The 14,091-nt window shown below is 38.4% G+C and overlaps 1 protein-coding gene across 1 annotated transcript; it reads right to left on the bottom strand.

Annotated features, from left to right (window-relative positions):
• Positions 1 to 390: 390 nt before the first annotated feature.
• LOC147617308 (glyceraldehyde-3-phosphate dehydrogenase A, chloroplastic) lies at positions 391 to 1,702 on the bottom strand. Its single transcript, XM_086776958.1, has one exon. It carries the CDS (start codon positions 1,700 to 1,702, stop codon positions 488 to 490), a length of 1,215 nt encoding a protein of 404 aa, XP_086633084.1. The 3' UTR covers positions 391 to 487.
• Between the last annotated feature and the right edge of the window lie 12,389 nt (positions 1,703 to 14,091).

The following is a 14,091-nucleotide window of genomic DNA, read 5'->3' on the forward strand; positions in this document are numbered from 1 at the left end:
TCTTGACAGAAAATCTGCACAGTAGGACGATTTTGCCTGCGCAGTACTTGGAATGCAAAAACGGAGGGCGAAATGACTTCAGATCAAAATTCTGAAATGACCAAGCCCTTCGGGCTTTCCCACGGCATATACTAACCTGCAGACGCTCGTGAAACCTCGTCGCAATCGGAGGAGATGAAGCGGCAGGTGCCGGTGATGCTGCCCGAGAGGAGGAAGCCTGCTCTGATACCAATTGTTGGAATTAGGGTTGCAGGAATGCACACACAACTTCAAGAAGATGAGGAAGCTTGAGCACAACACAGTAGTGTATTATGAGTGCCAAAAAATGAAAGATAACTAGCCCTAGAAGATAATGGGCGTATATACAATGCACGGGGGAAAAAACCTTTTTTTTTTTTTTTTGAAGTTGCATAGTCTTAGAAAAATTTGATACAAGCGCGTAGTAGCTCCATGAACGGGAAAAATGAGCTCAAAATGCCCTCTATACTCACTTCCACTTGTTGGCGACGATGTCTGCAAGATCAACGACCCGTTGGGAGTATCCCCACTCATTGTCGTACCAAGCGACGACTTTGACCATGTCGTCGCCCATGACCATGGTGAGGGAAGAGTCGATGGTAGACGACACGTCCGAGCAGCGGAAATCCACAGACACCAGGGGCTCGTCGCACACAGCGAGGATGCCCTTCAATTCCTTGCTGGCGGCCTCACGGAAGGCGGCGTTCACCTCCTCCGCGAATGTCTTCTTCTCTACTTGCACAACCAGGTCCACAACGGACACGTTGGGAGTGGGGACCCGTAAGGCAATGCCATTGAGCTTGCCCTTGAGATTGGGCAGCACCAGTGCCACCGCCTTGGCTGCCCCCGTTGAGGTGGGCACAATGTTCAGTGCAGCCGCCCGCGCTCTCCTCAAATCCCTGTGGCTCGCGTCCAGCAAACGCTGATCTCCAGTGTAAGAGTGCGTAGTGGTCATGGTACCCTTAATGATCCCGAATTTCTCATCAAGCACCTTCACGAAGGGGGCCAAACAGTTGGTGGTGCAAGAAGCGTTGCTAATGATGGGTTCTTCTGGGCTGTACTTCTCCTCGTTCACTCCCACCACATAGGTCGGAATTGCGCCTTTCCCTGGGGCAGTAATAAGCACCTTCTTAGCTCCTGCAGTGATATGCTTCCCTGCACCATCGGCATCCACAAATACACCGGTGCCCTCTATGACAAGATCAATCCCCAGAGCCCCCCATGGAAGGTTGAGAGGATTTCTGTCGGACACCACCTTAATCACTTTTCCATCGACGGAGATTGCGTTATCACCTGCCACCTTCACATCGGCGTCGAAGATGCCAAGCATGGAGTCATACTTGAGAAGGTGAGAGGCCTGCTTTACTCCTCCGGTGTCGTTGATAGCAATGACGTCCAGGGGGGAGTCCTTTCTCCCGTGCCAGCAGCGAATGAAGTTCCGGCCAATCCTACCGAATCCGTTAATAGCCACTTTGATCTTCGCTTCAGCTACAGCCCTCTTTTGTCCAGAAGAGCCAACAGCTGCTGTTTGAGTTGCTACTTTCACAGCAAAATCGTCGCTCTTCTTAGAAAGAGGGAGGCTACTGGTGCATCTTAGACCCGCGAAGTCGGAAAGGGCTCTCCCGGACGCCTGAGAACTGGCGATTCCAGAGGAGGAAAGAGAGGCGGCTGCGGCAGGCGCCATGGCAAGAGGGCCATTGGCACTAAGTGGGTATACAAATTGAAGCGTAAGCCTGATGGCACAGTGGATCGCCATAAGGCTAGGCTTGTTGCAAAAGGTTATGCTCAAGAGAAGGGCACCACCTAGTTGACTCTCGGGAAGAGCAGTGACTAATGTAGTTGTGCCCAACCAATGCTAGGATATTGAGCTACCATCTGCCTAAGTGCGGGGAGATTGCACATGAATGCAAGCGGGTTAGTTCATATGGCTATTTAGATTCCAGACAGTCTTCCACACCTAGACAGGGATAACTTAACATAAGATTAAACATTAAATAGACAGATATGAATAGATAGAAAGCAATAGTAAGACAAGGACCAGTCCATTCTTGAGTACTATAGTACAATGCTCTGCTCATGAACTGCTCACTCAACTCTCCTGTGCCCCTATTTGGTATTATTCCTGTCCTCCTTAAGGCATGAGTAGACTTGACATGAGTCTCTCTATCTAGACAATAATGCACTCACTCCTACAATCTCAGCCAGGTGGACTAGGTCCACTCTAACTCCTCTATCCCCTTATTCGATTAATCACCTTTCTTGCATTACAACCACGGGTACTACCCGTTTTATCAAGAGGCTATTACAAGTTTGTTACAAAACAAGAAGGCTCAATTTGCTGCAGAACGGTCAGTCTAGTAGTGATCTAGGCAAATGGGCTAGTTGGCCGCCAGTAAAGTCACAAGATACTTGACATAAGTGTTGCCAATGCGTGTAGTGGTGGTCTCCAGGGTCAATAATAGAATCAGGTTTCAAAAGTTCTTCTTTATCTACTAATTTGGGAGGTTCTTCTAGCATAGGATGAGAAGGTAGAGGTCCCTTGAATGGTCTCAAAAGACTAACATGGAAAGAATCATGAATATTCCAATTAGAATATTCCAATTAGAATGTAGCTCCAATTTAAAGGCATTATCATTAATAATCTTGAAAGGTCCATAAAATCTAGGAGCTAGCTTAACTACAAGGTCGGTCTCTATAGACTTGAGTCTCCTTTTCTCAATGCAAATAAGTACATAGTCCCCTTCATTTTTGAGAAGATGACATGCTTGCGTTTATGATTCACATATTTCATGTACTTTTCTTGAGATTTTTGAATGCTCTCTTACACTAAATTATGGATTTGGTCTAAGCAAATCAAGCTTTGTACCAAGATTGTAGTCCAAATCAAACAATGTAGTCCAAAGGTTGAGATGATACATAGGATTTAAGCAAATAAAAAATGGTGCTATTTGTAACTTCACTTTGATCATATGACTCAGGATGAAAAGCAGTAGAAAAATCAAGCTTTTTACCAAGATTGTCAAAGAATGTAGTCCAAAAACCACTACAAAACTTTCTATCTCTATAAGAAATAATGACTTTTGATAATCCATGATGCACAAAGATTTTCTTGATGATGAACATATGTGCAGCTTAATGAGCAGTCAGTGTCTTTTTACAAGTAATGAAATAAGCTTGTTTGCCAAATCCATCGACAATAGTCCAAATCATGTCATTCTTGCTAGCAAGCAAAGGAACACCGAAAATGAAATCCATGCTTATTTGTTCCCAAGGTTCATTAGAAATAGGTAAAGGCATAAACAATCCAAATTTCTTTCCTTATTTGAAAAGTAGATGATACACCTTTATGTGCAACATGAGGGGGTTGATGAGATTATTCAATATGATGACTTACCTAAATTGTCTAGTGATGCAATAATCTAAATGTGGCAACCAATCATTATCCTTAATTTTTTTATATGCATAAGAAAAGTCAGAATCATTTTCATAGGTTCCTTTAATGTTGTCAAATGCAATACCCTTAATAACAGATATGTTATTAATGCTAGGTCTCCTACTCAAAGCATTAGCTTACAACGTTTTCACGTCCAGGAGTGTATTGAATAGCTGGCAAAATTTTTTGAATAAAAGATGCCCAATTAATATGCCCATCCAAAATCAAAGGTTGTGAAAGAAAATGTTTAATGCTTTGTTGTTTATATCTTGATGCCACTTCTGAAGCACTTTGGCTTCAGCAAATTCTGAATCACCTTGGATGTTCATGTACTCTGACACTCATCTACTCAAATTCACAGAGTGCTATTGCTTTAGCCAAAAATCCAGTTTTTCGAGGATGATCCAAACACATTGATGTTCATTTTCATTTTGTTCGTGATTGGATTTCTGAAGGTCGCATTCAGCTTAAGTATTGTCCTACCAAAGATAATGTTGTTGATTTGTTTACTAAGCCTCTTCCTCGACCTACCTTGGATTATCTTCTTCCAAGCGTGTTGGCGTCGGTCCTCCCATCTGGACTTGAAGAGGAGGTGTTGGATAGGTGTCATCTCCAGATGGTGTCACGCTAGTGGCACACTCTTTAGCCTCTAGGCATTTTTGGGATTTATAGTATTCATTTCCATTTTTTCCTATTTACACACATTTTTGGTTGGAGGAACTTTCCTATATATATGAGGCATTGTAGTTCATTTCTAATCAAGTTGGCTAGTGGTTCATTGATGAGTTCTTGAGTACATTGTCTCTTCTCTCATCTCTTCTTTCTCACAAATCTTGTTCACACACTAATTGTAAAATAACCAAAACTCCTTTAACACACGTGCTAATAATATAGTAATGCTACGCACAAGTGCACATAAATAATATATACAATTATTTGTCACATGGCCAAAAAATTAACTCATATGAAATAAGAATAATTTGAGATGATATAGACAAGCTCCTCTGTGTGTGACACGCATTGCTCATCACCTATCTCACAAATATAAACACATTAGTTGTTCCAATTAATTACTATCACAATAATTAATCCCAATATGAAACATTGATAGGAACAAACACAACATATACTCACCACTGGTTACACTTTGATGAGAGTATCATTATACACATCATCTAGCATGGCATGTCTCACACTTATTACACGTCAATTGAGAGTTATCTAGTGTAGTCCACTTGTTTCACTTTGACAATACATAGTCATCAAGCATGGCACTACTTGTTACACTTTAACCCATGATACCAATTCACTAGCATGGTACTACTTGTTACACTTTAACAATATACACTTGTTAAGCATGGTCTCAAGCTATGCTAATAACACTAGGTAACTAGTATTTAATGAGGGGTCACCCATGATACCAATTCACTAGCATGGTACACTAGCATCAGCAGGGGCGTCCCCATTTACCCATAGGATGGACATAATGTAACATCCCTCCCGATTGGATAAGAAACTGACCTCAGTTGCATGTTTTCTTATTTTGAGAAAAGGAGATCAATGTCTTATAATATATAAATTCTAGTATCTTCTCTAATTATGACAAATAGATATTCTATCAAGGAATTCTGTGTAATAAATTCTAGTGTCCCATACCACCATAAAATATCCCATATAAATCTAGAGATAAGTATGTATTGAGATCCTTCACATATGATTTATCTTTGTGTCCGATACCACAAGACTAATACTTAGTGAAAATTCATAAAGCAGAGTTCAAGATGGAAGGGATAGTTCCTCCAAGAAGTTCTACTTTCATGCATAAAAAGTCTCCTTGAAATTTATAAAAATTCTTGAATAAAATCTATTGTAGAAATTGTTAAAATAAATGTTTATGTTACCTTAAGAAACGGAATATTTGTTGTAGTGAGAGTATTATTCTTCATTGTTATCGATCGTATTTATCCCAATTGAAATATTCTTTGACTTTCGTGGATAATTTGATGTGATGTGTCCAATCTCATTGTACCTGAAACACTTCTTTGAATAATCTTTATTAGCCTTTTGAGAATCATCAACCTTGGAATTAATACCTATGTTATTGCCATTGAGGGGTTTATCAAATGATTCTTGAAAGATTTTAGACTTCATTGACAAGAACTTTGATGTGGAGGTTTGAGGTGTCATTCTATCCTTTGGAATGCCATTTTTCTTTTCACAATTTAAGGCTAAGGAAATAGCCAAGCTAAAAGAGTGTGGTCAAAACATGTTCACTTTAGATGGAATTGTGGGTATCAAACCTGCTATAAACTTCCTTTTTTGATCCTTTGCCCGTGAACTTTCTCAATTACCTATATTTATAACAAGGTCTAGCAAAATCTATCCACATAAGAAGATATATTTTCTTTCTCAACCTGTCTGAAGATGGACCATCGTTGTTTAGCTTTATATTGTGAGGGTAAGAAATCCTTCTTCATAAGCTTCTGAAATCTCTTCCAAGATTTAGGTTTATGCTTGCTGGTTCAAGTCACGTTTCACCATAATGCTACATTATCCATTGGTAGTACACTTGATTTTATCCTTCTCAAAGAATTTCTCCCCCAAAAGGTAATCATCACGTTGACTATGCCAAGTAAGTATTGTATGAGCATCCTTGTTGCCATCAAAAGTTTGAGAAGTAAAAAGTTTGCGGCTAATTTTCTTTTCTTTTCCCTAGACTCTTGAGCTCTAAGAGTAGCATGCATGGTTCTCTAACTTTGGTCACCATTGGAGTCTAAAGATGCATTACTAGCACCCCTATGCCTTTTCTTATGGGACAACCTATCCTCTAGATCCATTCTCAACTCCTGCTCAGTTAGAATCTAGTTTTGGAGTGGCTGAATTTTCTCTTGAATGGTTGGCGGTGGAGGATTCATAATGAAAGAGAGATGTAGATAGATAAAAGGTGCAAATTTTAAATAATGTAGAAATGATAATTGCCTAAAACAATAATAATACTTAGCTTTCACTCACAATTTGTAAGAAGTTGTCAACTCGTGCTGTGAGAAGAAAATCCACAAGTGCCTAGAAACCATCGAGTGTAGTATCAAAGCAGGCATGTACTCACCATAGAAAACTCAAGAGACCTTGCCTTTGAACTCTTGGAATAGCTGTAAGGCTTGTTCTTTTCCATTGAGAGTGCTCTCCACAAGTGATTCCCTTTGGTAATGCTTAAAAATTGCTTGCAAGAGGCTTTTCAATTCTTCAAAAGGTGAATATATGCTTTCTTTCTTTTTTTTGCATATAACAAGGGCTGCAATTTTTGGAGCAAATGAGGGACTTTTAAGCTTAAGGGAATACCTGCTTTTTAGAGCTAATAGAATAAATCAGCTTTTTAAGCTTACAATGGTTATAAGCTTTTTAAAGCTTATAGTAATAAGCTTAAAAGCTTTTGTTTTTTAAATAAACTCATAGTAATAAGCTTAAAAGCTTATTACTATAAACTTAAATAAACTTATAGTAAAAGCTTAAAAGCTTTTCTTTTTTAAATAAACTCCAAAACTCGTAGTGTGTGAACAAGCTTTTTAAGCTTTTTAAGCTTATAGTAATAAGCTTAAAAGCTTTTGTTTTTTAAATAAACTCATAGTAATAAGCTTAAAAGCTTATTACTATAAACTTAAATAAACTTATAGTAAAAGCTTAAAAGCTTTTCTTTTTTCAATAAACTCCAAAACTCGTAGTGTGTGAACAAGCTTTAGTGCTTCAATTATTTTTGTAAAAGTGAAAAAGCAAAGCCCTATTTTGTGTGCACAACTATTATTAGCTCCTTGTACTATATTTTGAATACAATTCTCAAAATACTCATGTCGTGAAAGTAGAGATGCACATATGGAGTGGATATTATACCCAACAATGTGTGGATGGTGATGTTTACTATATCTCATGTTTTGTAACAAATAAATAGTGAGAGTCGGTTGAGCAAGCACATAAGTAAGTAGAATCTTATTTTAGTGTGTTTCATTTGGTATCAGAGTCCAACTAATACCTGAATAAATTGTTTTATTATCTTTGTGTTTGTGTGTTAATGTTGAAAAGGTTTGGTTGAATTTATGTGAGAGCTATGTTTTTCCTTTCATAAGGAAAAATATTTGTTAAGTAACCATAGATGATCCTTATCGATGATCTTAATGAGATTCAAAATATATTACAGTAAGCTCAAGATCTACGGACCCCAGTAGCTCAAAATAAATAGTGGACCACCCCACAAGCAGGACCATTGGGTACTTTTAGGACGTATATTTTTTGTGGGGAGGAGAAAGAGTGTTATCCAGACTTTGTGAGAGCTTAGGTGAGTCATTGGCACACATTTTTCCATTGTTCATTGCCCTGAAAGAGCATAAAATAATGGTGGTGGAAATGTTTTTAAAAGGTCATAATTTCACCTACTAGTGGCAAGATCTCAAGTCTGAACTCACGGGATTGCTAGGACCTGGGATAATTTCAATACTATGTTCTTGGAGACTTTTGGTAGAGAGCATGATGAAATTGTGGATTTTTCCTACAAAAAATATAGTTGGTAGGGCTACATTTTGAGGCTTTCATTCAAGAGTTTTGAGAGCTTATAGCTAAGTTCTTGGATCTCTCATATCATTTACATGCATCTATTTTTCCTTCAGGCTTTACCTCATGTGAAAGATCCTTTCCCCTCCGCACAATGAATTCTGGGGTGCTAGCAGCGGGAGTAGCACTTCGGGGCAGGGTCCCTCACTCGGGGCCTCGCCCACGTATATTCGGACAAGAGACTAATCCCTCGGTTCTTCCAAAACCAAACCCGAAAAAACTTCCCTCGCCCGAAAAGCACGAGCGATTCCTCTAGGATATTTTTACTTTAACGTAGTCAAGAGCCTTAACTAACAGAACTGATCTCACCGAACCCGTAAGTCCCATAGTCGGATCAAGGAAAAGGCTTGCACTTGGATCATAGAGACCAACGCTTTTTTCCTCATTGAGAGGCACAGTCATTGATTCTTTTCCACAGAACAATTTTTATATGGGATTTACTTCATCTGTCATACCATAACAGAATTGAGTCTTAATTTAGGGATCCATCAGTCTAGCCTAACCCCATCCAATCTCGTGGGTTAGCCAACTGCCCAATCACTGTAGTAATGGGATCCATTTAAGAATTTGGTTAGGTTTTGTCCCGGGTACTAAGGAGAAGATTTCCCAGGCTCCCTAGTCAGATATTCATGTAAACTTAAAACTAGTCACACCACTTACACACCCAATATGAAATTGCCTTTTTTACAGATTCAGTTGTCTTTAAAACAATCATTTAATGAAACTATAGTATCACTGATCATAATCCTCCAAAATATCCGGTTGAATCCTAATTTTCAATTTTTCCTTCATCGGTGTACCTATGGCATCATTGGCAACCAGAACGCTCACCACCTGTCCACTCAAGGGCCTTTTCGATAATTCCTAGCTCATAGTACCCGGTAATATATTCACTTATAAAAATCAAAATGGAATCTCCATTGAAGATCAGCAAGATCAACCACAACAGATCCATATAAAAGAGCCATGGACTCATCCGCCGTTGAGGACCAGTAAGGTCAATCAACCAGATCCATACCCAAATTCAGAAAACAACTCTTACTTCTTGTTACAATATCTTCCACGATGCACGTGTGGGTATCTTTGGTGGGGGCGACCCAGAGCCCGCCGAGCACTGTATGGTCAGCACCCTCTAGGATCCTTTTTGCAGGTCACCTAGCACTTCACTCATAGGCCGCTTCCTTAGTCCCTCATCCACCGTACCGGAAGCTCACCATTTAAATTGAACCGAGGCTGATCAAGACCTCGGCCGACCTTGCTACGCGAGACGTCCTCTGTTGACTCTCTGTCAGCTGTTGCAAATTTAACAGATAGGTCTCCACGACTTTATTCACAAGACAGTCAAAATTCTTCCCCAGCATTATTGACATAAAACTATCATTTAAAAAAAATAGGTCATAAATACAGTTTCTATAACGAACTCTCATCTTTCCACAGTGTTCCACATCAATCCACATTACTTAATGCACATCCAATTCATATGTATTCCCATTCTCATCCAATCACATCATTTTCCATCTCATCACATCTTTCCTCATTTATCCTCATCACATCTTATCCACTCACATCTACCTATATTCACATCTCATCACACCTCATCCATTCACATCACATCTCATTCATTCACATCTATCTTGTTTCACAGCACATCACATTCATTCACATCACATATCATCCATTCACATCCCATATCATTCATTTACATCCCGATTCACATGACATCACATCTCATTCATTCACATCACATTACCTCTCATCCATTCATTCACATCTATCTGATTCACATTACATCTCATCACATCTATTCACATCCCATCCATCCATTCATTCACATCTATCTGATACACATGACATCTCATCACATCTATTCACATCACATCTCATCACATCTATTCACATCACATCCCATCCATCCATTCATTCACATCTATCTGATTCACATGACATCTCATCATATCTATTCACATCACATCCCATTCATCCATTCATTCACATCTATCTGATTCACATGACATCTCATCACATCTATTCACATCACATCTCATCACATCTATTCACATGACATCTCATCACATCTATTCACATCACATCCCATCCATCCATTCATTCACATCTATCTGATTCACATGACATCTCATCACATCTATTCACATCACATCCCATCCATCCATTCGTTCACATCTATCTGATTCACATGACATCTCATCACATCTATTCACATTACATCCCATCCATCCATTCATTCACATCTATCTGATTTACATGACATCTCATCATATCTATTCACATCACATCTCATCACATCTATTCACATCACATCTCATCACATCTATTCACATCACATCCCATTCATCCATTCATTCACATCTATCTAATTCACATGACATCTCATCACATCTATTCACATTACATCCTATCCATCCATTCATTCACATCTATCTGATTCACATAACATCTCATCACATCTAGTCACATCATAACTCATCACATCTATTCACATCCCATCCCATCCATCCATTCATTCACATCTATCTGATTCACATGACATCTCATGACATCTATTCACATTACATCCCATTCATCCATTCATTCACATCTATCTGATTCACATGACATCTCATCACATCTATTCACATCACATCTCATCACATCTATTCACATGACATCTCATCACATCTATTCACATCACATCCCATCCATCTATCTGATTCACATCACATCTCATCTCATTCACATCTATTCACAGCTATCTGATTCTCATCACATCTATTCACTCACGGACCGTTTCGTCGGCCCTCGCCCATTGGAAGCACACCATTTTTCAACCATACCGAGGCTGGTCAAGGCTTTGTCGCGTGAGCCATCCTTTGAACACTCCTCGCCAGCTGATTGCAACCGAACTTCCCTTAGAAAAATATATACCAAATGCTCCCTCTAGCATTCTGGCTGCGTAAGACTATGAGGTCCTCGCCCGCCCGCTCCGGGGTTCCTGCCGAGACGGCGAAAGCGGCGTTGGCCTCCTGCACGGGGCGCGGGGGTCTTGCACACTCGACGGGGCCTCGCCCGCGAATGTCTGGGAGGATGAGAGGCTAGCCCGAGGGCGGCCCAGGAGCGGTCCCTCGGAAGACTCCCCTCGCCCAGAAGGCACGGGCGATTCTGCCACCACGAAGGTGAAAAATCTTTTAACTAGGAGATTACTCTAACGAGTCAAGTCTTGACTAAATTAAACTAATATGACCAAGCCTGAGGTCACATGGTCAGATCAAGAAGAGACTTGCACTTGGTCCATGGAATCACCGCTTTTTTCCTCATTTTTGAGGCACAGCCGATGATTCCTTCCCATAGAACAAGGTCTTCTCAGGATTTAAATTGATTAATGTAACTAATCGTATCTAGTTGTTTCTCAGGAATCCTCCAATCCAACCTAACCCCATCCGGCCAATGGGTTAGCCAACCACTGAATTGGTGGGATTTCTTTATAAAGATTTGATTGGGTTTTTTCCCGGGTATCGAGGAAAAGAGTTCCCAGGCCCCCTAGCCGGCGATTCATACAAAAGTCAAATAGGCACACCACATACACACCCAATGGCTTTAAGATAATCCTTGATAAAAATCATAATATTTTATCATTTTCCAAAATTCCAAGTCCATTGTATTACAAAAATGCATCATCTGAACTCTCCGTTGAAGACCAGCTGGCCAACCAAACGAGATCCAGTATCAAATTTTTATTTCCAAAAATCTTTCCTTTTTGTCCATTAGATATCTTCCTCGACGTATGCCTGGGTGTCCTAGCAATCGTGAGCCCATGCATCACCTGGTCAGAACCCTCTAGGATCCTCCTTAGGTGTCCTAGCACTTCACTCAGGGACCGCTTTGTCGGCCCTCGCCCATCGTACTGGAAGTACACCATTTTAACCGTACCGAGGCTAGTTAAGACCTTGGCAGGCTTTGCCACACGGGCGATGTCCCTTGACGACTCCCCGCCACCTTATTCCAAAACGAACCTCCTTTAGAAAAACATAAGCCAAATGGTTCCTCCAGCATTCTGACCGAGCATTCTGGCGTAAAACAGTCCTTTGAATGAAAAAAAGAGTTTCTAATGCAAGTGAGATTCCAGTTTGAGATTGGTTCCAAAGACCCTTTTTCCAATAATTCCCAGTTTCAATAATGAGAATCCTTGATCTCTCATGAGGGTAATCTACCCGTCATTTTATCCATTTATCCAACTAGATTCTTGGTGAGATTGGTCAGGGAAAAACTAGATTAGTTCCGGTAGTCTATTCTTTGGATTTAGTAACTGGAATTGGTCACGAAGTTTTTGTCTGCTTTAGTTCGAGAGAAGGACAATTAGGTTTACTGTCCGACCTCACATAGTCTAACTGAATTCATTTAGTTTAGTTCTATCAGGATTCCTTTCAACTAAACATCTAGTTTTTGGGTAAATATCTATTTAGTGATTTTACCAATTCAATTATCTAAGGTTTTCTTTTTCCCAGATAAATTCTCAACCTTAATTCATTAGGTAGAATTATGATGGAAATTCATCTTTTGACATTAGAATTTAGTTCAAATCCATCTTTTCTCAATTATCATGGAAATTCATCTTTTAACTAAAATATCAATACCTATTTTTTTGAATAACTTGAAATCCTTCTTTTTCTCAATTCAATGACTGCAATCCAATTATCATGGAAATTCCTCTTTTTCCTAAATTAAATCTATTAAAATTCTTCTTAAAAATTACATAAAAATAACCATTAATTCCTTTAAGCTAAAAATTCCACTTTTCTCATCTAAACATTTGAATTACAATATAGTAGGAATTCCTCTTTTATCATTTAAACTTATCTATGCAAAAAGATAAATTTAATTAAATTTTTCTCTTAAAATTTAATAAAAGTCTCCATTAATTCCTTTGCACTAGTAATTACACTTTCTTCATTTAATTAATTAGATTCCAATATGGTGGGAATTCCTCTTTCATCATAAAAATAAATCTATACAAAAAGATAAATTTAACTATATTTCTCTTAAAAATTAAATAAAAATCTTCATTAATTCCTTTGCACTAGGAATTATACTTCCCTTATTTAAATATTTGAATTTCAATATGGTGGGAATTCCTCTTTCATCATAAAAGTTAATCTATACAAAAAGATAAATTTAACTAAAATCTTTCATAAATTATACATTATTTTAGCATTTCAATTTTATTCTCTAAATCATTGGAATATAATCATAAAAATAAATTTCTTCATGATTACAATGAGAATCATTCAATTAATCTAGGATGATAATTCCTAGAATATGGTAGGAAGTCCTCTTTTCATATTATGAATGAAAATATTTTATGTGTTTATTTTACAAAAATTTTACCATAGCTCCACCGCTATTACTGAGATAATTCTCAATTTAATTGAGAGAATGAAGTTTAATATTATTAATATGATTAGAATGATCACTAATTGGATAATTATCAAATTATGGATTGATTTATAATTTCTCTATGAAATAAATATCATAAAAGCATTAAAAAGCCATTATTTTGGCCTCCAATTAGACAAGCATAAAAATTACTTTTGGATTAGAGAAATGCTTCATGAGAATCTTCATTTGGATTGAGAATAGGTCATAGGAATGACCTTTCTTTGGAGGGAGAGAGAGAAATGCTTAAAAACCATTAAAATTAAGCATAAACAGAAATTTATATGTTTCTTTATTACAATACATTAAAGCATTTCAATAATATTCAAAAGCCATTCAAATTAAAGCTTCTCAAGCTTGAGAGGGGTTGAGAAGAAAGAAACATTTAGAAATTATAGAAAAAAGACCATAATCCACTCTTTACCTCCTAAAATGCTTGATTCTTTAGTCACTGTAGAGGCCCCCAACCAATCAATTGGTTTGGTATGTTGTAGGAGTCACCAAGGAAGATTGAAGAGAGAGAGAGAGAAGCTCCAATATCTTCAATTTTGTAGAGGTTTTTAGAGGATAATAGAAATTAACCTTAGTTTAGAGTAATACCGACATAATCTAGT

The sequence above is a fragment of the Cibotium barometz genome, chromosome 37 (assembly GCF_041138505.1).
Source record: "Cibotium barometz isolate CiBa-2024 chromosome 37, ASM4113850v1, whole genome shotgun sequence".
In the NCBI taxonomy this organism is placed as follows: domain Eukaryota; kingdom Viridiplantae; phylum Streptophyta; class Polypodiopsida; order Cyatheales; family Cibotiaceae; genus Cibotium; species Cibotium barometz.